The 24,676-nt window shown below is 57.0% G+C and overlaps 1 protein-coding gene across 3 annotated transcripts in view; it reads right to left on the reverse strand.

Moving 5' to 3' along the window:
- Nucleotides 1-24,047, reverse strand: part of MGAT3 (beta-1,4-mannosyl-glycoprotein 4-beta-N-acetylglucosaminyltransferase) — a 44,917-nt gene extending 20,870 nt beyond the window's left edge. The window contains exon 1 of one of the 3 annotated variants that reach the window (XM_033233898.1): nucleotides 23,576-24,047. In XM_033233898.1, coding sequence (XP_033089789.1) covers nucleotides 23,576-23,646 — 71 coding nt within the window. In that variant the 5' untranslated portion in view covers nucleotides 23,647-24,047. Of the gene's footprint in view, nucleotides 1-2,967; nucleotides 3,047-14,810; nucleotides 15,465-23,575 lie in introns of those variants that run through there. The other 2 variants (XM_033233899.1, XM_033233901.1) reach the window with 2 other exon arrangements.
- Nucleotides 24,048-24,676: the final 629 nt, after the last annotated feature.

Consider the following 24,676-nt stretch of genomic DNA (forward strand, 5'->3'; position numbering starts at 1 on the left):
CTCTTGAGGGTGAAGACAGAAATCACGCTCTACCCTGGAAGGAGGCTGAGCTCAGAGCTTTGAGCATTCCTGCTGCTGGGTAGCTTTGCACACAGAGCCCCACCCTCCAATACCTCGCCCTCCGGGGACTCCTCCCTCTTCCTAGCCCTTGCCTTCCCTGGGGGGCTGCCCTCAGCCCCGCCTGCTCAGGAGTTCCCCGCCATGCTGTCCCCTAAGCCTGGAGAGGAATTTCCTGTTTGCTTGTCTTGCTCACAGTGGCGGCTGAGGCGCGCAGAGAATAGTGCAACAGCATCCAGTGAAAGAATGAGTGAATGAGTACCGTGTGACTCTGTCCCTCGCCCCTCTGCCCCTCTGCCCCTGTGCCTCGTCTGTCAGGTTGTGTGGCGCCTGCCCTGGAGGGCTGCCGAAAGGCCCTCATGGGAAGAACAGAACCGATGCCCTGCGTAGTGTCGGGGACAGGGGGACTCCCAAGGGCACAGGGGCCTTGCCATCTCTGCAGAGGAAGGCCGGCAGGGACTGATGGCCGGAAGGGCAGAGGTAGGAGTGGGGGCTGGGAAGGCAAAGGAATGAAGAACAGAGACGAGGTTGGAGTGGGGCAAGGGCTTGGGAAGGGGCTGCTCAAGCCTGTAATTATTAATTGGGCAGATGATTAATTGTTAACAAAGCTTCGGGTTAGAGGAAGGAACACAGCTTCTTCTAATTCATCAACAGGCCCGTATTGCCAGCCCCTCCACAAAGGCTTAAAGTTCCCATGCTTACAGGGCCCACTGAGGCCCGTAGGATAAATCCTCGAGATCCCCGTACTTCGGGCTTTCAGCTCCCTACCCACCTCCCAGCCCACTCAGCCTTCCTTACAGACCCGAATAAACTGCCCCAGTCCATCTGGACAAGAGAAGGGAGGGAGGCCAGCTCTGCCCTGCCCTGGCTTCCAAGGTCAGAATGCCCCCGCTCCCACCCCCAGGGCTCCCAGAGATGTGGTGCCTCCCAGGCAGAGGGGCAGCCAGAGCCTTTGGTCTGAGCAGGGGTGGCCATGGCCAGATAACAAAGGAGGCCCAGGAAAAGCCGGGCAGGAGGGGCCGGGCTGAGTGTTTCTGCCTCTGTGAGAGGGCGCTCCTGGACCCTGAGCTAGTTCCCTCTGCGGCCAATCTCTCAGGAGTCAGCTTGGGGCGGGGGCTGCTTTAGGGCCATAGCTCTCTGGAGTCCAGACTCAAAAGGGGCTGGATTCAAATTGTGCCCCTTCCAAGCCGCCCTCCTCCGCGATCTTGGGCAGGTCACTGAATACCTTGGGCCTCGGTGCCCTTATAAGCAATGTGAGGCCATTCCAACCCCGAGGAGATTAGAACGGTAACATCCGAACAGTCTTGACACAGGCCAGTCCTCTGAGTCGGGTGCGGCCTCACCACGTGCCTGGCAGAGATGCAGCAAGGCCTGCAGGCCCTGTTCCCCTAAATGTTCCCAGGATGGACCTCTCTGCCTTCCTGCCACCCCGAGGTTCTCACTAGCTTCCCTCCTGCCCCTGCAGCAGCCCCTCACCGCAAATTCTCCATCAGGCCACATCTCCCTGCTCAAGCCCTCCCGTGGCCCCGTCACACTCAGAATTAAAACCCCAACTCCTCTGTGCTCCATGGACCCTGGCCATCTGATGCCTGCATCTCTGCTGACCTTGCCTCCCTTGTCCCCCAGGCCCCAGCCACGCTCCCCACCGTCCTGTCTCCTACACTCTTCAGGTGTGGCCCCATTCCAGGGCCCTCGCACAGGCTGATCCCTCCACCTGGAACTCCCTTTTTCAGGTCCCTGCATGCTCTGATGCCATGCGTCAGACAGGCGCCCCTGAGCAGCCGGCTGAAGTACTGCCCCTGCCCGCAAGCCCTCTCTCCAGGCCGCCCCCCAGCACTCATCGCTGTGGAAGTGATCCCGCTTTGTTGTTTATGTCTCCCCCACCCTCACCCTGCTGGCGCGGCCACAGGAGAGCAGGTCACCACAGGCCTCAGTCACCACTGTTCTCCACCCCGCAGGACAAAGCCTGCCCAGGAGCAGGCACTGCACAGACGCTGGATGACAATGGAACAGTCCAAAGACACAGGAGCCCGGATGAGAAGCAGCAACAGACTTGGAGGGACAAGTATCCTCTGGTTTGGGGGTGCAGGCCCAGCCTGCGAGTTCCCACGCCTGACAGGCGCTCTTCCCCTGCCCAGTGGCCCCAGAGAAAGCCCCTGCCCTGCTGAGATCAGTGCTGCCCTGCCCTGCAGCCCCGGCAGTGCCAGCCCCCCCCGCCCAGGCTCGTCATCCTCTGGGGACAACGTACAAAGGGCCACTTCAGTGCAGAGCCTCAGCTCCATCTCCAGGCTGGCGGGCTGAGCGAAGAGGGGGTGGGGGGAAGTGGAGGGAAGGGCGCGCCCCACCCGTTCGCATTCTCTGGGGCCTTCTCTAGCATTGGGGACTTTGTCCCAGGCGTTGTACCCTGGGTGGCAGTGGAGGGGTCGTTGGCTGGCAGAGGCCCTCACCCACCAGGGTGGCAGGTGAAGGTCTCGTCGAAGAGTCCTAGGCAGCAGGAGTGGATGCTGCTCCCCTGGTACCCACCCATGTGTACAGGGCAGCAGGTGGTGGGCATGCTTGCATGCTCAGGTGGCCTGGTGCCAGCTGGAGTGAGGGACAGCGAGGTGCAGACCTGTTGGAAACAATCTGGGCTGGGCAGCAAGGAGGGCAGTGGGCTTGGGCTTTGGGTCACACCAGGCCTGGTTTTCTGGCCTGAGACCCTCTGTGGCAAACAAGGTAAAAATCAAAAGGCTGTCCCAACAACCTGAGCTGGTAACCTGTGACTCAAGCCTGGCACCAAGGGACTGACACTCCGACAACTTCGACGTTCTCAACGCTCCCCTTTCTGGGCCCCTCCCCACCCACCACCAAGTCTTGTCCGTCCCACTGCCTGCACTTCCCAAATCTCCCATTCCCGAGCCCACCACTCACGGGAATGGCAGCAGCTTCCTCAACGGGCCCCCCGACCCGGCCCGGATGAGCCAAGCGAAAGCCACATGTGACGCTGCCCTCCCCAGCTTGGAGTGGGCAGGAGTCTGCCCTCAGGAGAAAGTCCAAGTCCCTCAAGGAGATTTCTGTGTAAATCCAGAAGTTTGTAAACCCAGAAGTTTCTGTGTAATCTCACCCTTCAATCTCCGTGCCTGTTCCTGGAGGGTTCGGCTGAGCTGCACTTCTCCAGGCCTCCCTGACCCCGGTCTACTCCCCAGAACCCCTTGCCCCACACAAGGGCAGTGCTGTCTGACGCCCCTGGGTCCCCAGCCTCAAGAACTGAGCCCCACACAAAAAAGGTGCTCACCCTCAATTTGTTGAATGAATAAATGACCACCCCAAATCCACACACCCACACTTTCCAGTCAATGCTGCAGGGCTCTCAGGCCTGCCTGGGGCTCACACAAGTGGCCAATGATCCTAGTCCTGCCTGCTTTGCCAACTTGGGCTTGTCACACCTCAATGAGGCAGCTTAGCTCCATGAATCCTGAGGGCCTCTTCCAATGGGGTAGTGGTGGCGGAGGGGAGATACAGGAAATGGCCAAAGCCTTCATGGCCAGGAGGAGTTATGGGAAGAAGGTGGGAAAGGAAGAGCGGCTCAGCAGTTAGGATCCTCCCGGTCAGTGTCTGAACCGCAGCTCATGGCTGTGTGTTCACTGCCTCATGCCTGGTGCTGCAGGTGCGCTGCTGAGCAAGGGAATGGGCTTGAACGTGGCTCTGCCACCGTGGGGACCCGGTGAGCTGACAAGGCCACACCTGCTCGCAGCCTGCAGCTCCTGGGCGGGAGGGTGGCAGCGTGGCCCTGGGATCTGGGAACCTAAGCATCACAGTTAGCTTCCTGCTGGGGGTGGTCCTGACAGAGCAAGTGCACAGCTGGCTGGGGCTCTGGGCACCCAAGGAGCCTCCCCTCGGCTGGAACAAGGCACCCTGTCTCTTTTCCTCTCCCAATTACCCTCCCTCCACCTCTGCTTGGAGAGGGGATGTGCACAAGGTCAGGAACCCAGCAGGCTGTGGCGGGGGTCCTCATCCCAGTCCAGCTCAGCAGAGCCACCGGTGTGCACACTGCTGCTCATCAAGGCTCACGATCTCCCATGCCCTGGGCCTCAGTTTCCCCACTGACCACTGAGGGTGGTGGCCTCCGAGCTCCATGTTCTGGAAGACCCACATTCTAGGTTTGTTGCTCCAGGTTTCTTCCTCTAAGTTCCAGATTTCAGATTCTCTGTCTGCATGTGGAGGTTCTACTTCTTTGTTTTGCTTTTTGAGACTGAGCTGAGATTGCCACTGCACTCTAGCCTGGGCAACAGATCCAGACTCCATCAAAAAAAAAAAAAAAAAAAGGGAGGGAGGGAGGAAGGAAGGAAGGAAGGAGGGATCTCCATCACAGGTCCCGTGTCCATGAGTCTCCTCTTTGGGACACTGCACTTCGTATTCTCTTTGAGGTGCCCAGCAGCAGGGCTCCTGCCCACTCCTACCTTCTTAGCCTCATCACCCTTTGGGGCTCTTGAGAGCAGTGGAACCAAAGAGATGGGGCTGCCTGCACTCCCAAAGTGAGAAGGTCCGGCCCAGCTTTCCTAGGCCTGGGATGCCCCCAGGGCCACAGAGGGGATCCCAGAGCACACCCCAGCCAGGCAGAAATGCCCTTCCCCACCCCTTTCCCATCTCTCCAGGATGCTGCCCCAACTCCCTGCGCTTCACTCTCTGCACCAGATCTCACTGCAATGGCTCCACAAGACAGGTGCTTCCCAAGGGCAAAGACTTCAGGTCAGGGCCTGGCACCTGCTTGGTAGGCACTCTGTCAACGCTGGCTGAATGAATTAACCAGGAATGCCCAAGGTACCTATAGGACTGCACAGCCTAAGAGATGCTAGTCTGTAAGTGATGCAGATGTTCATACTGTGTACATATACATGTGGCGTGCACAAAACACATGCAGCGTGCACAAAACACATGCAGCGTGCACAAAACACATGCATGCAAACTGCAAGCTGTCACACCCTGATGTCAGCAGAGCTGTGCCCCTGCCACCTAACTCGGTCATCGGCGCACAATAGGCACTTAGGGAGTAACTGCTGAAAGAACGGATGGACGGATGCGTGCTCTGTACTGGATACAAAGCGTACCGTGTACAGAGTCAGAAGCCAGGAGAGAAACAGAAACTGACCCCACCCAGGATAAAGGCTCAGACGTGATGACAACGCAACCGCAAGGCAGAACTTGACCTGTGTGTAGGAGGATAGTGGGAAATGCACTTTGAGGCCTGGGACTGTAACGACATCAGCCAACAGGGATGACCACACCCACTGGGCTTCAGCATGGAGGTGAAACAAGCAGCCCTGGCTCCTGCCCTGGGGGCACCTCTGTCTAGAAGGGGCAGGAGGGGCTTCCTAAGGAGTAGGGGCTCTGGCAGCAGCTGGGCTGGAGGGGACAGGCTCTTCAGGAGGGCAGGGGACCAGTATCAGCAAAGACCAGGAAGTAGGAAGGTGAGGCTCACATATGGAGCACGACAATTGCCCAAGAGACGGGAGCATGGGGGACACGGGGGAAGAAAGAGGCTGGACCAGTTCCGGAGGAAGGAGGTCAGAGGTGTTTGCACAAAATTCTCAGAGCACTACATTCCAGGAGCTCCAGGCCTGGGCTCCTATGACCCAATTTCCAGGAATAAGAACAACACAGGCCTCCTGCCGCAGGTTCACTTGCTCTGGGGCATGTGCCTGGTGCTAGGCAAACCCCATGGTGAGACCCCACAGCCGGTCACTGCCTGCAAGGGGTGGCCTCAGAATCAGACAAAGCAGGAGCCGGCTGTCTCCGGGGCTCCTTTTCTTCCCACTCACTGTTAGAATACAACCGCATTTTTCTGGTTTAAAGGTTTCTCATCCATTCTAGAACATCAGGAAAGCACAGAGGAAGAAGCAGAACAGTGTTCCCAGCATCCTGCCACCCCTGGGCCTGGCTGGCTTCTGGCTGGGCCTTCCTCGCAGGCCTTTCTCTTCCCCATGCACCTTTTGCTGGAACCAACATCAACATGGGTTTCCTGTCACCTTCGGGCAGTGCGCATTTTGCTCTATCAGGCTTTCTTTCTTTTCTTTTAAGACGGAGTCTCGCTCTGTTGCCAAGGTTGGAGTGCAGTGGCATAATTTCGGCTCACTGCAACTTCTGCCGCCCGGGTTCAAGCGATTCTTCTGCCTCAGCCTGCTGAGTAGCTGGGATTACAGGCGCCTGCCACCACGCCCGGCTGATTTTTGTATTTTTAGTAGAGACGGGGCTTCACCATGTTGACCAGACTGGTCTTGAACTCCTGACCTCAGGTGATCCACCCCCCTCGGCCTCCCAAAGTGCTGGAGTTTTTTGCATGATTTCATTTTCATATTTCAGGAACCATGGGCCACAGTGCCAAAATAATCCTCATTTCACTATATGGAAATTGAGTGCTAAGCAGGGGAAGTGGTTTGTTCGTGTCTCGTGTCTGCAGTACAGAGCCTGCCCGACAGGGGAGGGACCTGATGAGTTTGTGCAGTGTTCTACAATTAACAAAGCATCTTATACACGCGGTTTCACTGAATGCCCACAGCGGGTTAGAGGGTAGGGCTCTACTTTTCACTTATGCCCATATCCCAAGGGAAAACCTTCCGAGGGGTGCAGCTGAGCCCAGGGGATCAGCCCAGAGAGGCCACGTGGCCAGCTGAACCCACCCATTTTTGCAAAGGGAACCTTAAGGTCTGGGGCCCTGGGAAACTTGCCCGGAGTGCCTCTGAGAGCTGAGGGTCCCGTGTGGTGTGAAGGAGGAGACAACAGGCCTGCGTGGGACTGCACGCCACCCTCTTCCCCTGTCCCCAGTACAGAGCATTTCTCAGCAGGAACCAGGTCAGATGCGGGCATAGATGAGCAGGAACTGGGGAGAGCAAAGTGCTCCGGGCTCAGGGCTGAGCTCCGGTCCTGGAGTGGAGAAAGATAAAGCCTGATAGAGGCTGGGTGCAGTGGCTCATGCCTATAATCCCGGCACTTTGGGAGGCCGAGGTGCGTGGATCACGAGGTCAGGAGATCAAGACCATCCTGGTTAACATGGTGAAACCCCGTCTCTACTAAAGATACGAAAAAGAAAAAAATTAGCTGGGTGTGGTGGCGGGTATCTGCAGTCCCAGCTACTTGGGAGGCTGAGGCAGGAGAATGGTGTGAACCGGGAGGCGGAGCTTACAGTGAGCCGAGATCCTGCCACTGCACTCCAGCCTGGGCAACAGAGCAAGACTCTGTATCAAAAAAAAAAAGAAAAAAAAAAGAAATACGTATCAGGCCATCAGGCCAGGCTCAGAGGCTCACACCTGTAATATCAGCATTTTGGGAGGCTGAGGCAGGCAAATCACTTGAGGTCAGGAGTTCGAGACCAGCCTGTCCAACATGATGAAACCCCCTCTCTACTAAAAATACGAAAATTAGCTGGGCGTGGTGGTGGGCACCTGTAATCCCAGCTACTTGGGAGGCTGAAGCAGGAGAATTGCTTGAATCCAGGAGGCAGAAGTTGCACTGAGCTGAGATCGCACCATTGCACTCTAGCCTGGACGACATAGCGAGACTCTGTTTCAAAAAAAAAAGAAAAAAAAATGTATCAAATGCCTTCTACGTGCCAGGCACAGAGCCAGGCCCTAGTGCATGCCTGGTGCCAGCCCAGGGGCCCAACCCATCCCCAGTCACCTGCAGCTCTCCCTGTGCCCCTCTCCTATGGCAGCCACCATCACTCACCCACCACAATTTGCCACAACCACGTGCCAGGCCCCAGGTAGCAAGAAGAGGACGCACCAAGAGAGATTTGCCCAGTGCATTAGGCAAGCTCTGGGCATCATGCCTGCTTGGGACTTGCTTCCAGGAAGAGGCAGAGGCAGCAAGTCCTAGGATGAAAGCACAGTGAGGGCAGTGGGGCAGGGGCGAGCGTGGTATTATATGAAAAGCTGGTGGGGCAGAGGCTACGAACACAGGCAGGGCCTGGGTCACAGGATCTGAGTTACAAGTGTTGGGGATTGGGAAATCTAGCAGCCACTATAGATGCCAGGGAGCTGGGAACTGGCTCTTGGAGTGCACAGGCCTCTGTATCCTCAGGGCAGCATTTTTAAATTTTTCTTTTTTACTTTTTTTCTTTTTTTTGAGATAGGGTCTTGCCCTGTTGCTTAGGCTGGAGTATAGTGGTGCGATCTCAGCTAACTGCAGCCTTGACCCCCTGGGCTCAAGTGATCTTCCCCCTCAATCTTCCAGGTAGCTAGGCTATAGGCGTGTGCCACCACACCTGGCTAATTTTTTAAAATTTTTAAAATTTTTTTTGTAGAGACAGGGTACCACTACGTTTCCCAGGCTGGTCTTGAACTCCTGGACTCAATTAATCCTCCTACCTCAGCCTCCCAAAGTACTGGGATTACTTTGGGAGTCCAAGTCCGCAGTTTTTAAACTGTGGATTTCCAGCCTTCCCGTTGTGAGATGCTGACTCAGCAGGGCTGGCTAGAGTCTGGCATACAGGTACTTTATGCAGGCAGCCCATGTGACATTGAGCGGGCCTTCCAGAGACAGGGCTCAGGACGGTGGCAGGAGGGCCTTGAAGGGGAAGCCTGGAGGCCAAGAGACCAAGTGATGGCTGTCTCAGGGCTCCAAGCCTCAGGGAGCAGGCCCTGCTGGGAGCCCACAGGAGAGAAGGAGCAGGTCTGGGTGACCCAGTGAGCCTGCTCTCTGAGGGTCCTATAGGCTGGAAACAATCCCAGCCCTGCCACTTCCCGGCTGTGGGCCCCTGACTCTGGGTACCCTCAAAGTGCCAAACAGGGATGGTAACAGTGCTTGCCTCTCAGCAAGGTATGAGACATCTCTGGGAGAATGCACAGAAAGTGGTTGGTTGGCCCTGGGCCCAGCACATAGTAAGTGCTTGATAAAGGGCAGCAAATTGTGATAACCCGGAGGCCAAGGTGGGGAGGACAACCGTGGGAGACATCCACCACCGGGCCTGCCAGCCAGAGTCCCAGAATCCACTCCGGCCGGCCTCCCTCACTTAGAACCCTGTCTCTGGGCTGTTCCTTCTGGGAAGTTCCTGGCCTGCCCAGAGAGGGCAGCCGGAGGGCAGGCTCTGAGGAGATCCTGGTGCGTGCACAGGTCTGTCTCCCTGGCCTGGCCCTTACCCACGCCCCCCAAGGGATTCCCACTTCGGTAAGAACCAAAGTTTCGAGCCAAATAAGCTTCATAAAACAATAGGGTAATTAGTGAATGTGAATGATTTCCATTGTTTCAATTTTATTTTTACAGAAAAGATGAAAATAAGTGAGCCAAAAGGGGGAATTCCACTTCAGGCAGCCCAAGGAGAAATACGTGAAGACTCGGTTAACTTCCTGACTTACGGGCAACGCCATGGGTTCCCTTGTCAGCTCCATGCTGTGAGAGGGGGGTCCGGGCCTGCTTCCAGCCCGTGGGCAGCTCCGCCCCTTCCCAAAGCCTCAGCGTCCCCTTCCTGGCGGTGGGGACAATAGCACCTCCCAAGCAGGTCCCTGTACCCTCTGTAGTGTGAGGCTGCTCTCTGGAGGGTCAGTCCCTTCCATCAGGGATGCAGAAGGAGTAATGAGCAGGACAGCAAGGCTACTCACCTGGGCTGAGAATCATTCATTCATGCATTCATCCATCCATTCATCCATCCATCTGTACATTTAACTGAGGGCCCCCTCAGTATTTGTGTCGCTGAAAGTCTATCAGGAACACGTAACAAACACACCAAAGACATGGGCATGGTGCTCTGGGAGCTGACAGCAAGAACACCGGGAAGCGTGTGGACTTCCCTGAGCCAGAGACGCTGCAGCTAAGATGTAAAGAGTGGATCAGTGTAGGCCGGGCGTGGTGGCTCAGGCTTGTAATCCCAGCAGTTTGGGAGGCCAAGGCAGGCGGATCACAAGGTCAGGAGATTGAGATCATCCTGGCCCACATGGTGACACCCCATCTCTACTAAAAATATAAAACTTAGCTGGGCATGGTGGCGTGTGCCTGTAATCCCAGCTACTCGGAAGGCTGAGGGAGGAGAATCGCTTGAACCAGGGAGTCGGAGGTTGCAGTGAGCCGAGATCACGCCACTGTACTCCAGCCTAGTGACAGAGCAAGACTCTGCTCAAAAAAAAAAAAAAGACTGGGTCAGTGCGAACAAGAGACTGCACCTCGATTTCCCCATCTGTAGAGGGGATTATCCTGAACCTCTGTCACTGGCTGCCATAAGAACACAATACATGCTGGCTATTGATATTTTTATAGGCAGAAGCGTGTACATGGGAGGGGCTGTAGCGTCAGGGGGAAGAGCAGAAGGGGAGAAGGGTCTGTCTGACTTGGGTTGTGGGGCTGGTGTCACAGAGGAAGGGGGTCATAAGGAAGCTTTTGATGGACGACAGAGTTACAGGGGACAGTGAATGGAACAGGAATTCAAGTCGAGGGAACAGCACAGCAAGGGAATGGAACATGAGATTTAGGACCTGCTTGGGCCACATCTTGGAGTTCTCATTGGCTTAAGCTTGGGACCCATTCTGTGCAGAACCCCAAGGCCAGGCCAAGGTGGAGAGGAGCCCCTGGAAGGAGGGGCTAGAGCAAGTGTGCATCAGGGTCAGGGGTGCAGAGGGTCTCAGGATGGGGAAGACACCAGGAGTTCTCTGTTCCCTCAGGTCTCACCTCAGGGCTGGTGCAGGGTGGCCCCACACCTCCAGCCTCCAGGCCTCCCATGCCTCCCCCTGCAAGTCCTTCTCACCTACAGTATCACCCACAGCTCCCAAATCTAGCTGACCAACACTCTCTGCATCCTTTCTTCCTCATTCAACCATCATTTATTAAGCACCCACTGAAAGCCTGGGGACCAAAGCTAGCACGTACCAGCTCCCATTATGACACTCCTGTTAGGCCATGGGTGGCCTAAAGTCAGCCAGATGGGGAGGATTTACACCATGGCGATCGGCCAACTCATCAGGGGTTTGTTTCCCAGAGAGCCAGTTGCCAGCCTACTATTGCCCCCAGTTGGAGCAATGGATCCGGAAAGGCAGGCCCCTGGGCAGGGGGACTCAGTGAGAAAAGGAAGACATCAGGGACGTAAACAACACATTTTGGAGGGCAGGCGGTTTAGTCTCCAAGGAGGCAGGGGTGACTTGGGAGACTCATTCTCGAAGGGAACAGTAAATGGCCACTGGAAACTATGCCAAGCTGTTCAAATAGTAACAGTGCATCTCACCCCCATTTTAATTTTATTTTCGTTTTTTGAGATGGAGTCTCACTCTGTCGCCCAAGCTGGAGTGCAGTGGCGCAATCTCAACTCACTGCAGCCTCTGCCTCCAGGTTCAAGCGATTATCTTGCCTCAGCCTCCCAAGTAGCTGCGATTACAGGTGCCCGCCACCACGCCCAGTTAATTTTTGTATTTTTAGTAGAGACGGGGTTTCACCATGTTGGCGAGGCTGGTCTTGAACTCCTGACCTCAGGTGATCTGCCCGCCTCAGCCTCCCAAAGTGTTGGGATTACAGGCATGAGCCACCCCACCTGGCCTTACCACCATTTTAGACACAAAAAAACTGAGGCACGGAGATGCAGAGTCACCAGCCCACAGTCACACAGTGAGATGGGGAGGGCCAGGATTTAAACTGGGCCACTAGATCTGGAATCCCTACTTTTAGTGACTCTTTCCTTGCCCTCAAGCAGCCAGCACAGGGCAAGGCGGAGCATCTTGCCCAGGGGTATCTGCTCCCCAACGGATTCTAATTTCCTCAGGGCAAGGCCTATGTCCTCTCTGTCCAGCACAGTAAATTATTGCCCCTACCTGAGGACACCATGTTCCAAGACCTGGTCCCCCCCACATGAAGGGCTTGGGGGTGGCTGAGATGAGGGGCTGCATCACTGCACTCTGGGGAGCAAAGAGGCTCTGGCTCTTGGGGAGCACAGCAGGACATCCCGAATGCCTTGGCTGGGTAAGTGGGTGCCCACGAGGCCAAGAGGGCCTGTCTTTACAGACTACCCTGCCTCTGGCCACTCCTCACCACTTATCTAGTCTCTTCCCAGAATTGTATGAGGACCACGCAGTTCCCCCACCCTCAGCTCTCTGCTGTTCACGTCCAGCCCAGCCCTCTCGTGATTCTCATGGCCGCTGCCCGGTGAAGCTGGCCTGGCCCGCCAGCTGGCATTGGCAGCCTCGTTTTCCAGGTAATAATAGCACAGCCAGCGATCTCGAGTGCTGCTCAGGTGCCAGGCACCCTGTGTGCATCCTCTCATTGAATCCTCTCTGCAACTCATTCCACAATCAAATTCTCCCCTATTTGATCACACCTGGAATCTGAGCACTTTGGGAGACAGAGACAGGAGGATCACTTGAGCCCAGGAGTTCAAGACTAGCCTGGCCAACACAGCAAGACCTCATCTCTATTAAGAAATTTTTTAAAAATTAGCTGGCTGTGTTGGCTCAGGCCTGTAGTCCTAGCTACCCACGAGGTTGAGGCAGAAGGATCCCTTGAGCACAGGAAGTTGAGGCTGCTGTGAGCTATGATCACACGACTGCACTCCAGCTTGGATGACAAGAGTGAGATCCTGTCTCAAAACAAAAACAAAAACAAAACTTCCCCATTTCACAGATGTGGAAACCGAGGCTCAGAAAGTTGACTTCCTGGCCGGGCGCGGTGGCTCAAGCCTGTAATCCCAGCACTTTGGGAGGCCGAGACGGGCGGATCACGAGGTCAGGAGATCGAGACCATCCTGGCTAACATGGTGAAACCCCGTCTCTACTAAAAATACAAAAAACTAGCCGGGCGATGTGGCGGGCGCCTGTAGTCCCAGCTACTCGGGAGGCTAAGGCAGGAGAATGGCATAAACCCGGGAGGCGGAGCTTGCAGTGAGCTGAGATCCGGCCACTGCACTCCAGCCTGGGCGGCAGAGCGAGACTCCATCTCAAAAAAAAAAAAAAAAAAAGAAAGTTGACTTCCTGAGGTGGTCCAGTTACCACAGAAAAAGAAATCATCAGGGTTGGGCGAGGTGGCTCACGCCTGTAATCCAGCACTTTAGGAGGCCGAGATGGGTGGATCACTTGAGGTCAGGAGTTCGAGATCAGCGTGGCCAACCTGGTGAAACCCCATCTCTACTTAGAGTAGAGACGGGTCGGTCTCTACTAAAAATACAAAAATTAGCTGGGTGTGGTGTCGGGCACCTGTAGTCCCAGCTACTCAGGAGGCTGAGGTAGAAGAATCGCTTGAACCCAGGAGGTGAAGGTTGCAGTGAGCCAAGATGGCACCACTGCACCCCAGCCTGGGCAACAGAGCGAGACTCCACCTAAAAAAAAAAAAAGAAAGAAAGAAAAGAAAAAAGAATCACCAGTGTGCCTCAAGCAGCTGTCACCACACCAAGGGCACCAGGCAGACCCTTAGAAGGGGTCTGAGTAGTGGCAACCCCCCTGCTATACTCAGGACCAAGTACCAGGTCCCTGCTGTGCCCTCCCACCTCACTTCCACCTGGCCGCCCTGCCCAGCCTCTCCCCCGTCTTCACTTCTTCCAGGGGGCACCCACAGTGCCTGACTGTCCCCACTGCCACCTCTCAACACACGCCAGGAACTCATACCTCTGAGCCTTTGCTCATGCCTTTCCCTCGGCCCACAACGCCCTTCCCACCTTTCTCTACCCAGAGAACTCTGGCAGCTTCCTGTCATCTTCTCTTTCAGTAAGCTCTCTCTTCCTCTTGGGCTGGGACCCTCTTTCAAACTTTCCTAGGACCCAGAGCGGCTCCTCTTAGCACTCCTTAGACTGAAAATCTCCTCCGAGCTGCAGCTCCTAGGGGTGGGGACTCTCCCCTCCATTCTTCTGCTGGGTTCCATGTCTGGATCCCAGTGACACGCTCCCCAAGTGACACGCCAGTGCTCACAACTCCCCCATGAAGGCTAATCTGGACTGGTGTGTCACAGGAATGAAGTGGGAGACCAGGGAGGAATCCTACCGGGGTAGTGTGTCTATCCACACCCCATCAGGAGCCTTCAGGGGCGTCTTCCGGGGCTGGGGGTCATCCGACATCAGACCACTAGGTCTGGCCGTGCGGCATCCCTTCCTGCTGCACCCCAGCTCGGGCAACCCCCCATACACACACCCAGGCGCACTCCCCTCCCCACCCCCGGTTCCAGAACTCACTATTTGCAGATATTTATAGCGCCCTCCCTCAGCTAGGTTCCCTCCCCCGCCCTGGGCAGAGCAGTGCAAGGAGCCGGGGGCCCCCACCCCGGTAAAAGGCCGGGGGCCCTCTCCACACTTGCCTCTGCCTGGTCCCCAGGGTAGCTACGGCCGCAGCCCCCGCACCCACCCAGCACCCCGACTGCGCCTGGGCCTCGGCCGCCGCCGCTGCAGTCCGGGGTCGGGGGTGGGGAAGGCGGGCGCGGAGGCCTCCCACCCCAGCCCCGCGCCGCGCCGGCGGTTGGGGGGCGCCGCGCCGGAGGCTGGGGGACGCCGCGCACAAAGCAGGGCTCGAGCCCTGCGCCTCGGGGACGTCCCCCGCCCGGCCGTGGGAGGTGGTCGGACGCCGAGGCTCTGCCCTCCGGGGAAGAGCGAGCTCTGAAGAGCGGCGGGTGGGGGGAGGGGGCCCGCGCCGAGCGGCTTCCCCGGCATCTCGCCCCCACCCCGGCCCCCGGCCCCCGGCCCCAGCGCGCCCGCGCCCACCCCCTAAGGTCACGCTCGGGGAGGGGGCCGCGGAGCCGGGCGGGAGGCGCAGAGCGCGGCGCGAGAGGGCGGGCAGTGCGGGGATAGAGGGGCCGCGGCGCCCCCCAGAACACCGGGGTCAACTCACCCATCGTCCGCTGGGTCTCAGCAGCGGCGGCAGCAGCGGCGGCGGCGGCTCCGCGGCCCCCGGGGTCCCCGGCGGGGAGATGCTGGCGTCCGCCGCAGCCTCTCGCCCCATCCCGGGCTCCGGCGGCGGCGGCTGCGGCGGGCGCCCGGCATCGCGGGCGGCGCGGCCCCGGCCCGGCCTCGATCCCCGCCCCCCACCCCCACTTCCACCCCGTCCCGCGGGCCCGGCGCGGCCGCTCGGCTGCACCCCGGGGCGGCGGCGGGGGCCCGGCGAGCCGACGGGCGCGGGGGAGGGACCGCGGCGGGCGCGCGGGGGGCGCGGAGGCGAGGCCGAGCGCGGCGCGCAGGGGTGCCCGCTCCCGCCGGCTCAAGCGGCTCCGGCCCCCACCCCGCCCCCACCGCAACCCCCTCCCCTCCCCCGCCAGCCGGGCTCCGCCGCCGCGCCGGGCCGGGGGCGCCTCGCACCGCAGACTCCGGCCGCCGCCGCCCCGCGCCGCCCGCGCGTGCTGGATCGAGTGTGTGCGTGTGCGAGCGAGTGTGTGTGAGTGCGAGTGTGCGCGCGCCCCTCCTATGACCGTGCGTGCGCCGGCCCACGGCCCGGGGCGGCCTGCGCAGAGGCGTGTGCGGGGGACGCGGGTAGTTCGGGGTGCGGGCCTGGTGTGCGTGCGGGACAGAGAGTCCCGTTCTGTGTATGCGTGGACGGGTCGGTGTGACTCCGTGTGCCCGGGTCTGTGCCTGTGTGCATGGACGTGCAGACCCGTGTTGCGGTGTGTGCGTGGGTTCGGCTGTGCCGGTGTGAACCTGGGCCGGGATTTCGGGCAGGCATCTGTGACCGTGTGCAGAGGCCTGGGCTTGTGATGTGTGCACGGTGCTGGGCCTGTTACGGTGTCTACACAGTCTGTGTGTCTGCGTGGGGTGTGGGTGACCGCTGTACACCGGCCTGTGTCCTTCCGACCCCCTCAATCCCTCACATGCCCGAAGCCACCTGAGCACTCGCGGGATAACTGGGGAAGGCCCCGCTCCCCCGCCCCCCTCACCCGGCCAGCCCAGGCCTGGCCGGCCCTGCCCACCCTCTTGAGCCTGCTCTCCTGCCACTTGCCCACCAGCGGTTCTCCGAGGGCCCACCGTGTCGTGCCCTGGCTCCTCATGGCCTTGCTCTGGGTCATCCCTCTCAGGGCTCGGAGGCGTCCCCCACATGTTTCCCGCCTTTCAAGTGGTTCCGCTCTGGGGCCAGCAGAGCAGCCACTTCCGCCCGCGGTGCGAGGCACGAGGCACGAGGCATTGTGGGTACGCAGCAGACATCTCTGCGCCGCCATCGTTGAAGGTGCAGGGAGGCGCCACCTATGCTAGATCCCAGTGAATGTGCTCCAGAGTGGTCCCAAAGGCCTTTGCTAAGCCATCCCGGCCGCCTAGGGCTGGTCTTCCTGCTCCAGGTGCCTCCGTGTCCGGCTTCATCCATCCTTGCTGAGGAAGCAGAGTGATCCTACTCCAACATTCCTCTGAGCAAGTCATTCTCCTGCCTGCACCCTCAATGGCTCCCACTTGCCCTCAGCTTAAGTTCAGTGCCTGGGCGAGGCACAAGGAGCCCCTGATGACCTAGTCTGGCCTCCTTCTTCAACATCACCCTCATTGCTCTCTTCTTCCTGGAGGCTGTCTCTAACCAAGGGTGGGCAAACCATTTGCTGTAAGAGCCTGATTGTAAATATTTTAGGCTTTGCCAGCCATACGGTCTCTGTCCCAACTACTCAACTCTGCCATCGTAGCATAAAATCAACCATAGACAATATGTAAAAGAATGAGCATGGCTGTGTTCCAATAAAACTTTATTTGTGGACACAAAAATTTGAATTTCATCTCATTTTCACGTGTCCAGAAACATTTTTTGATGTTTTCCCAACCATTTGAAAGTGTAAGATCCATTCCTAGTTCCCATCACTCTAAGCACATTTCATTATAACATCTCCATGGGCTGGGCACGGTGGCTCATGCCTGTAATCCCAGCACTTTGGGAGGCAGAAGCTGGCAGATCACGAGGTCAGGAGTTCAAGACCAGCCTGACAACATGATGAAACTCCATCTCTACTAAAAATACAAAAACTAGCCAGGTGTGGTGGCCCACGCCTGTAATCCCACCTACTCGGGAGGCTGAGGCAGGAGGATCACTTGAACCCAGGAGGTGGAGGTTGCGGTTAGCCGAGATCATGTCACTGCACTCCAGCCTGGGCAACAGAGCGAGACTCTGTCTCAAAAAAAAAAAAAAATCATCTCCATGACATCTGCCTAAGGTAGTTGTCACTCCCTCAAAATCCAATCTATTCTGCCCTGCAAAAATGTCCTCCTCTTCTCCCCAGCCTGGCTGTTCAACCCCCTCTGCCCTTTCTTCTCCAGTTCCCAAAGAACCCTCGATTTCTACTCAAATGTGTCCCCCTCTCCCAATTCCCCATGCTACAGCTCTCCCTGTCTGGGACTCGTGCCCCTCTGGAAGGGATCATCTCATAGATACTATCCTTCCCCAGAACTTTCTCTCCCTCCCTTAGCCTTCAGCAGCAACTCTGGGCATCCCTCAGCCCATGAAAGAAGTGCTGTTTCAAGTCTGGATTCTCTACTGGACTTGTTCTGTTGACACTGGCCCCCAATCACCAACGCAGGCACAAAATACCACATTCCTCCATTTCCATTGCTCCTGGCAAAGGGGAGGAGGACCTGCCCAAGCCCCAGGCCCAGCCCTTGAGGCCGAGTAAAAAGTAAGGACATGCCCCACTCCCCAGGGGAGCTACCCTGCCCAGAGCTGGCCAGGGACAGGGGACTCGCTCGCTCTCCATCTTCCCCCAACTTGGGTCTTTGTTCTCCTGACCTTTCCAGATTCCCAAGCTTCTTGGGAGGCCTAAGTGGAGTCAGCCTTGTTGGGTTCATACCAAAGTCCACCTCCATGTCCTCAATGCGGCTCTCAGTATGTTGGGCACTGTGTTGCAAGTATATCCGCCCCACGCCCAGCCCGTAAAAGATAAGTGACTTGCTCGGTCACACGCACAGCCACAGCCGGGCACACCAGGCTCCACCCTCCCAGCTCAGACCCTGTGGCACCGAGAGAGCAGGCCAGAAGGGGAAACATCCCCCAATTCCTTCCTCCCACATGGCCCCGTCACTCTTTTCCCCTCCCACATTCACAGAGGCCTGGCACACAGTAGGCACGGAGGTGCTCAGCAGATGGAGAAGCTGAATCCCAGGGTGCTTAAGACCTGGGTTCTATGCCAGCTCACCAAGTGTTCCAGTCATTTCAATCCCTAAGCCTCAATTTCTTCATCTGCAGAATGGGACGAATCACTGCCCTGACATCGCATTGACATCAGTGGAATCTGAGTCTCTCCATCCTCTCCCAGCTGCCTTCAAGCCCCGCGTCGATGTGGGGGAGGCTGGGGCTCCAAGCTCCATGGTGATATGGGGGAAGGTGGTTGGTGGCCTTCCTGCCCCACCTCTCCTCTGGGGGCTGAGCTGCCTGACAAGGAGGCTGTGGGAGCTGGAGGTGGGAAAAGCCGAGATACAAGATTAGCCAATCTCAGGCGGTGTCTCTTTACAGCCCTGCTGTTCCCTTTCACCCAGGCCTATTTGGCTCTGGGAACAATTGCTAGGTCTGTTACCCTTTCAGCAACTGCTGCCTGGCCTGTGGGAGTCGCATTCCACCCTCACTGGGACATCTCACTCCTGGCCCTGGGTCTCCAGGTGAGGCGGCTCCTCACCCACACCATGAAAATCAAGCCCTAGGCAGGGCGCAGTGGCTCATGCCTGTAATCCCAGCACTTTCAGAGGCCAAGGTAGGCGGATCACTTGAGGCCAGGAGTTTGAGACCAGCCTGGCCAACATAGTGAAACCTCATCTCTACTAAAAATACAAAAATTAGCCGGGCGTGGTGGCGCATGCATGTAGTCCCAGCTACTGGGAAGGCTGAGGCACAAGAATCCCTTGAACTCGGGAGGTGGAGGTTGCAGTGAGCTGGGATTGCACCACTGCACTCCAGCCTGAGCAACACAGTGAGATCCTATCAAAAAAGAAAAAGAAAGAAAAGAAAGAAAAAAAGAGAGAACCAAGCCATCAAGCCCCTGCCAAGGCTCCAGGTGGTCAGGGAGCACGGCAGTGCAGTGGGCAGAGTGAGCTGGCTCTGGTCCAGGCCCTCCGAGCTGCACCAGGGCTCCACACTCAAAGCCTAGGCCCAATGGTCTGCAGAGTAGGCATAAGGGTGGCCACCTGACAGCATGTGGGGAGGGTGAGGAAGGTGGGATGTGTGACAAGATGGCGCTGGGCAGCACTGAAGGTATTTGATAAATGGTCTTTTGAGAAATTAAAATGAAATCCCAAGCACCCCAACAGCCCCCCTCCTTGGCCAAAGGGACCCTAGAGAAACCTTGAAAGCTGAGTTCTTCGTTACAACATAATGGGAGGTCAGACACTCCCCGATACAGCCCCCCCGTGAACCCCTTCCTTAGAGAAGAAAGCCTGCTGATGGTTAGGGCTAGCCAGAGACCAGCCCTTTTGAAAGACTTCACCGCTGATACCAACCGGCTGTCTGATGCTATCCCCCTTTTGCAGTTTTGACACAATAACCGACCATCATCCCTTCCTGATAAGAAAGCATCAACCACGAAGACGGTCCACAGAGTCTACAGTGGATGTCCGGTGAAGTTGTTCGTCAGACATAAATGACTTGCTCAGTCACACACAGCCAGCCCTGGGCACAGCCAGGCACACCAGGCCCCACCTTCCACCCTCTACCCTCCCTGTGGCACCAGGAGCCTCCCTCTGAGAGAGCTGGCCAGAAGGGGGCACGGCCCCCAATTCCTTCCTCCCACATAGCCCCTGTCACTCTTTTCCCCTCCCGCATTCACAGAGGCCTGGCACATAGTAGGGTCCTCTGCTTCACCTTTTGACATCAGAGGGCTGAAACGTACTCTGTGATCACACTAATGCCACCATTTTTTTGCACATGTGACTCATGAAGTGGCATGAAGCTCAATTGCACAGGTCCCTGTTTCTCCTTTCATGAATATTCATGATGACTCCTATAGCTTATTAAATATGTATATTCAGCTGCCCTGATCAGTATAAATTCCTGTTCCCTTTGCCCCTCCCCTGAGGCGTGTGTTCCTGGCTTCTGGCTGGAAGCTATGCTTCCCAGCCTATCAGAGTGGCTGCCCTGCAGCCTGCTTCAGGAGAAATACAGCTATCCTTTCCAAATGTGTGAACCTCATTGTTCTTGTGTTAATGACTTCCTTCCCTATCATTTGCCAGGTGAAGTCAGACCTGTCCCCTTTCTACCCTCCCCCACATGCACTCCATTCATTCTTTAATTAATCATTACTGAGCTTGTCCCATCCACAGGCAGTCCTCTGAAATGCTTGCAATTTCTCTGCCGTTTTTTTTTTTTTTTTTTTGAGACGGAGTCTCACTCTGTCACCAGGCTGGGGTGCAATGTCGCGATCTTGGCTTACTGCAACCTCCGCCTCCCGGGTTCAAGCGATTCTCCTGACTCAGCCTCCCAAGTAGGTGGGATGACAGGTGTGCACCAGAACGCCCAGCTAATTTTTTGTATTTTTAGTAGAGACAGAGTTTCACCAACTTGGCCAGGATGGTCTTGATCTCTTGACCTCATGATCCGCCAGCCTCGGCCTCGCAAAGTGCTGGGATTACAGGCATGAGCCAATTTTCCCCACCAGTTCTCTGGCTTTTTAAAATCTCTGCACCTGGCATATCTGTGTTCTGCCCAAAAAGCCTTTCTGGAAAAACTCCTACTCATCCTTAAAGACCCAGCCCAAGTGTCTCCTCCCCTTGAAGGCCCCCACAGGGCTCCTGGGAGCCAGGAGCCCTGCTTGCCTCCATTTGGAGAATTCTCACCTCAAGGCCTTTGCTGCTACTGGGCTCTGCCTGGAGTGCCCTTCCCAGCCCAGCCCGAAGAGCTCAGTTCAAATGCCACGTCTCCAGAGTCTCCTCTCACTCCCCTTCTTGGGACCTGAGCACCTCTTGTCTGCTGTCCTGAGCTCCTCACCTGGCCTTGCTGTGAGCTCTTGGGCAACTAGAATGAGAGAAATTTCCCCTGGCCCCTGGCTGGTGCTGAGAACAGAGGGCCCTAAGGCAGGGGCCCCTGCTGGTCTAGGTAGGATGTCAGGGCCAAGTCTTGCTGGTCAAGCCCTCTAGGTTTGTGTGGCCTTGAACAAGTCCCTTCCTCTCTACAAGCCTTACTTTCTACACTTGCCAAGTAGGGATAATGGATTAGATAGGGATCCACTACCTGGGGGAGTTGAGGGATCCAGTAATCTCCTAAAATTCCCAGTAGCATGGTGTGTGTGACTGTGAGCATGTATGTGTGTGTGCATGCATGTGAACAAGGGTGTGTGTACACCTGTGGAAGTGTGTGCTTGCGTGTGAACACAGGTGCATGTACATGTGTGGAAGTGTGTGCATGCATGTGAACACAAGTGCATGTACACGTGTGGAAGTGTGTGCATGTGTGTGAACACAGGTGCGTGTATACATGTGCAGAAGTGTGTGCATGCATGTGTACATGGGTGTGTGCCCCTGCCCATCTGTGTGTGTGCATGAGTGCACGTACATATTCGTGTTTTCGGGGGAGTGTCCATGGCTGTTATCAGATTCGCAAAGGGAGCGGGCCCCGGGTGGGAAACCTGGCCTGTCCTGCAGGAGAGAAGGCTGTGGGCACCAGGAGCACCTCTTCCACCTCCCCCTTCCACTGCCCTTGCCTGACCTGCGTTCTTGCAGCCGCCTCCCCACCGGTGGGCAAAGTCAGCTCACCTTGCTCTGCACAGATTCTGTGGTGGCTGCTGCCTCCACTCAGAGGGAGGCCAGAGACCTGTCAGTCAGGTACCTCCCTGGCCTCCTCCCCTCTACTCTCGTCCACTGGCACACTGGCTTCGTTGGTGCTTGCGGTCCCCTCTGCCTGAACGCTCCATCCTCAGGTACCCACAGCTCCTCCTCCTTCCAGACTGGGCTCTGATCTGGGCCTTTGGGACCACCACAACTTAGGGCAGCTCCCCGTCCCTTTGCTTGCCCTTCTTTCTTCCATAGCACGTTTCCCTTTCCAGCATACTAGGTAATTGACCCATTGATTAAATTTCTTGTGTATTTTGCCTGTCTCCTCACTGTCTCCTGCTGCTGTCTCCCCAGCATCTGGCCCAGCCTCGCACATGGTAGGTGCCCAGTCGGTACTGTTGCAGGGACAGAAACTGCAGACAACCCCTCCCTGGCCTCTGTGTGTGCATTTTGGGGGTTGCTCCATCTGTGTCTACCACTGGCCGGGGGGCATGAGGGCTGGTGAGAGCCCAGGGAGAGAAGTGACAGCCTTCCAGGCGAAGGAACGTTAGCACTGAAGTGCCCCATGAGGGCCAGGGCTGCCTCGGGATGTGGATGGGTGTGGCCCAGGATGTGCACCGCTTTTCGTACCATAAACCTCACGCTTAGCTGGTCAAACTCTCTAGGCCTGTGTGGCCTTGAACCAGTCCCTTCCTCTCTACAAGCCTTACTTTCTACACTTGCCAAGTAGGAGCAATGGATTAGACAGGGATCCATTACTTGAGGGAGTCGAGGGGTCCAAGAAAACTCGGGAAGCTGCTCTACCTCTAGCCTCCACTGTGACGGCAGGCCCCTCTGCCTTCCCCAGGCAGTCCCCAGGTGAGGAAACTGAGGCACAGCAAGAAGAAGTGAATAACACTCAGCGGCTGAGTGCCAGAGCCAGGATTCAGATCCAGGTCTGGGACACTAGAGCCAGTGCTCCAGCCACGAGGGGCCAGACCCCTCCCCACTCCCTGCCCAGTGGGTCCTGTCTCCCACAGTGGCTAACCCCACAGAGAGAGAGGAATCCCATCTCCACTAAAAATACAAAAATTAGGTGGGCATGGTGGTGGGCGCCTGTAGTCCCAGCTACTGCGGAGGCTGAGGCAGGCCAATCGCTTGAACCCGGGAGGTGGAGGTAGCAGTGAGCCCAGATCGCATCATTACACTCCAGTCTGCTCAACAGAGTGAGACTTCATCTCAAAAAAAACAAAAAAGATGGAATGGCATCCAGACTGAGGTGGGGGAACACGAGGGCGGCAGGGAGGGTGCAGAAGGGAGTGCCTGGTGCACTTGAGGGAGGGGCTATAGCCAGAAAGTGTTGGGGGTGACTGTGAAGAAGAGGGTTCAAGCCAAGGATGCCTCTAAGCTGCATGAATGCCACAGGTGCTGAGAGTCAGAGTGAGTGACCTGGTGAAGCTGAGCAGGTGAACCCACTGTACCCTGTAGCCGGCCCAGGAGGGTGGCCTGGCAGAGTGAGGTTTGGAGGCTGGAGACCTCAGGGGAACACACTGAGCCACACCAGTGTCACCAGTTGGCTTCTCCTTGCTCAGGGCCCTTGAGGGAAGCAGACATGTCCACACCTGTGTGCACAGGCTTGGCACATGGAGACCCAGGCCCTCCGTGCACACAGAGCAAGTCCCCATCTGCCTGTGTGTGTACCCACTGGAAGGCTCCCCACCCTAGTGTCCCATACATGCATGCACTCTCACACAGACACACCCTAGATGCATACACAGGGTACATCCCTGAACCCACAAGCCCTGCCAGGCACTCCCCACAAACTCACAGGACAACATTCCAAAGGGTCACCGAAGGGAGGGCAGGGCTGGGAACCACGAGGCCCAGAAAGGGGTGGTATCGGGCCACCCAGAGCCCCTCTCCTGACTCCAGCACACCCTCCTCCTCCCATCCACACCCAGCACTTACCTTGGTGAAGAGGCCTTGAAACTTGGAGGTGGAGGTACGGGCCCAGCCACACTGACTCTTGGCCTGTCCATCCTACAGCAACTTCAGGTCCCCAGGCCTGTCAGGGAGTTTCAACCTCTGTCCTCATGGCCACTGGGCTGAGTCATCACTCGGCAGCCACAGAGCCACAGGAAGGTGGGCAGGGGCTGGGCCTGGGAGGCGACCTTGGGAACACCCAGTCTATTTGTGATTGTCGGAACCCGAAAACCACAGGCCCCAGGTGGCCAGCTAGAGTTCAACAGTTCCTCTGGTTCTTTTGATGGCCTGAAACTTAAATAAACCAGGGTGCTGCTGGAAGCCCTGTTCAGAGGTCCAGGCTGTCCAGCTGGACCTGGGCCAGTGGGTAGAACTGGAAGAAGAGAGAAATTCACTCAGGAAACCTGGGATCGGCCACAGGGTCTCCACCTGGGGGCCTGAGCTGGCGGCAGGAGGCTTAACCACTGACCTTTAGCTCAAGCATGCTCTGAGGCTGGGAAACTGGCCAAATGTGGTTCCACTGGGCCTCACACCTGTGACCTGGGCGGGGAGAGGGGCTTCAAGGTCATCTCCTGTGGCCCCAGTCCCATGCCATTGCTTACACGCGTCCTGTGACGTGGCGTTCACTCTCTCACTCACACTACTGTGTGACTGCTTGGGCTGTTAGATACCCTAGAACCCACTGCCTGGAACTGGGCAGAGCAAGCCAGCTTCTTCATTGGCACGGCGGTCTTCCAGACATTTGGCAAGGGTCCCTCCACCACTTCTCCCAGGTGTCTTTTTTTTTTTTTTTTGAGATGGAGTCTCATTCTGTCACCCAGGCTAGAGTGCAGTGGCTCGATCTCGGCTCATTGCAACCTCCACCTCCTGGGTTCAAGCAAGTCTCCTGCCTCAGTCTCCCAAGTAGCTGGGACTACAGGCATGTGCCTCCACGCTTGGCTAAATTTTTTTTTTGTATTTTTAGTAGAGACAGGGTTTCACCATATTGGTCAGGCTGGTCTTAAACTCCTGACCTCGTGATCTGCCAGCCTTGGCCTCCCGAAGTGCTGGGATTACAGGTGTCAGCCACCACGCCTGGCCTCCTCC

This window comes from Trachypithecus francoisi, unplaced genomic scaffold, assembly GCF_009764315.1.
Source record: "Trachypithecus francoisi isolate TF-2019V2 unplaced genomic scaffold, Tfra_2.0 Lachesis_group14, whole genome shotgun sequence".
Taxonomy (NCBI): domain Eukaryota; kingdom Metazoa; phylum Chordata; class Mammalia; order Primates; family Cercopithecidae; genus Trachypithecus; species Trachypithecus francoisi.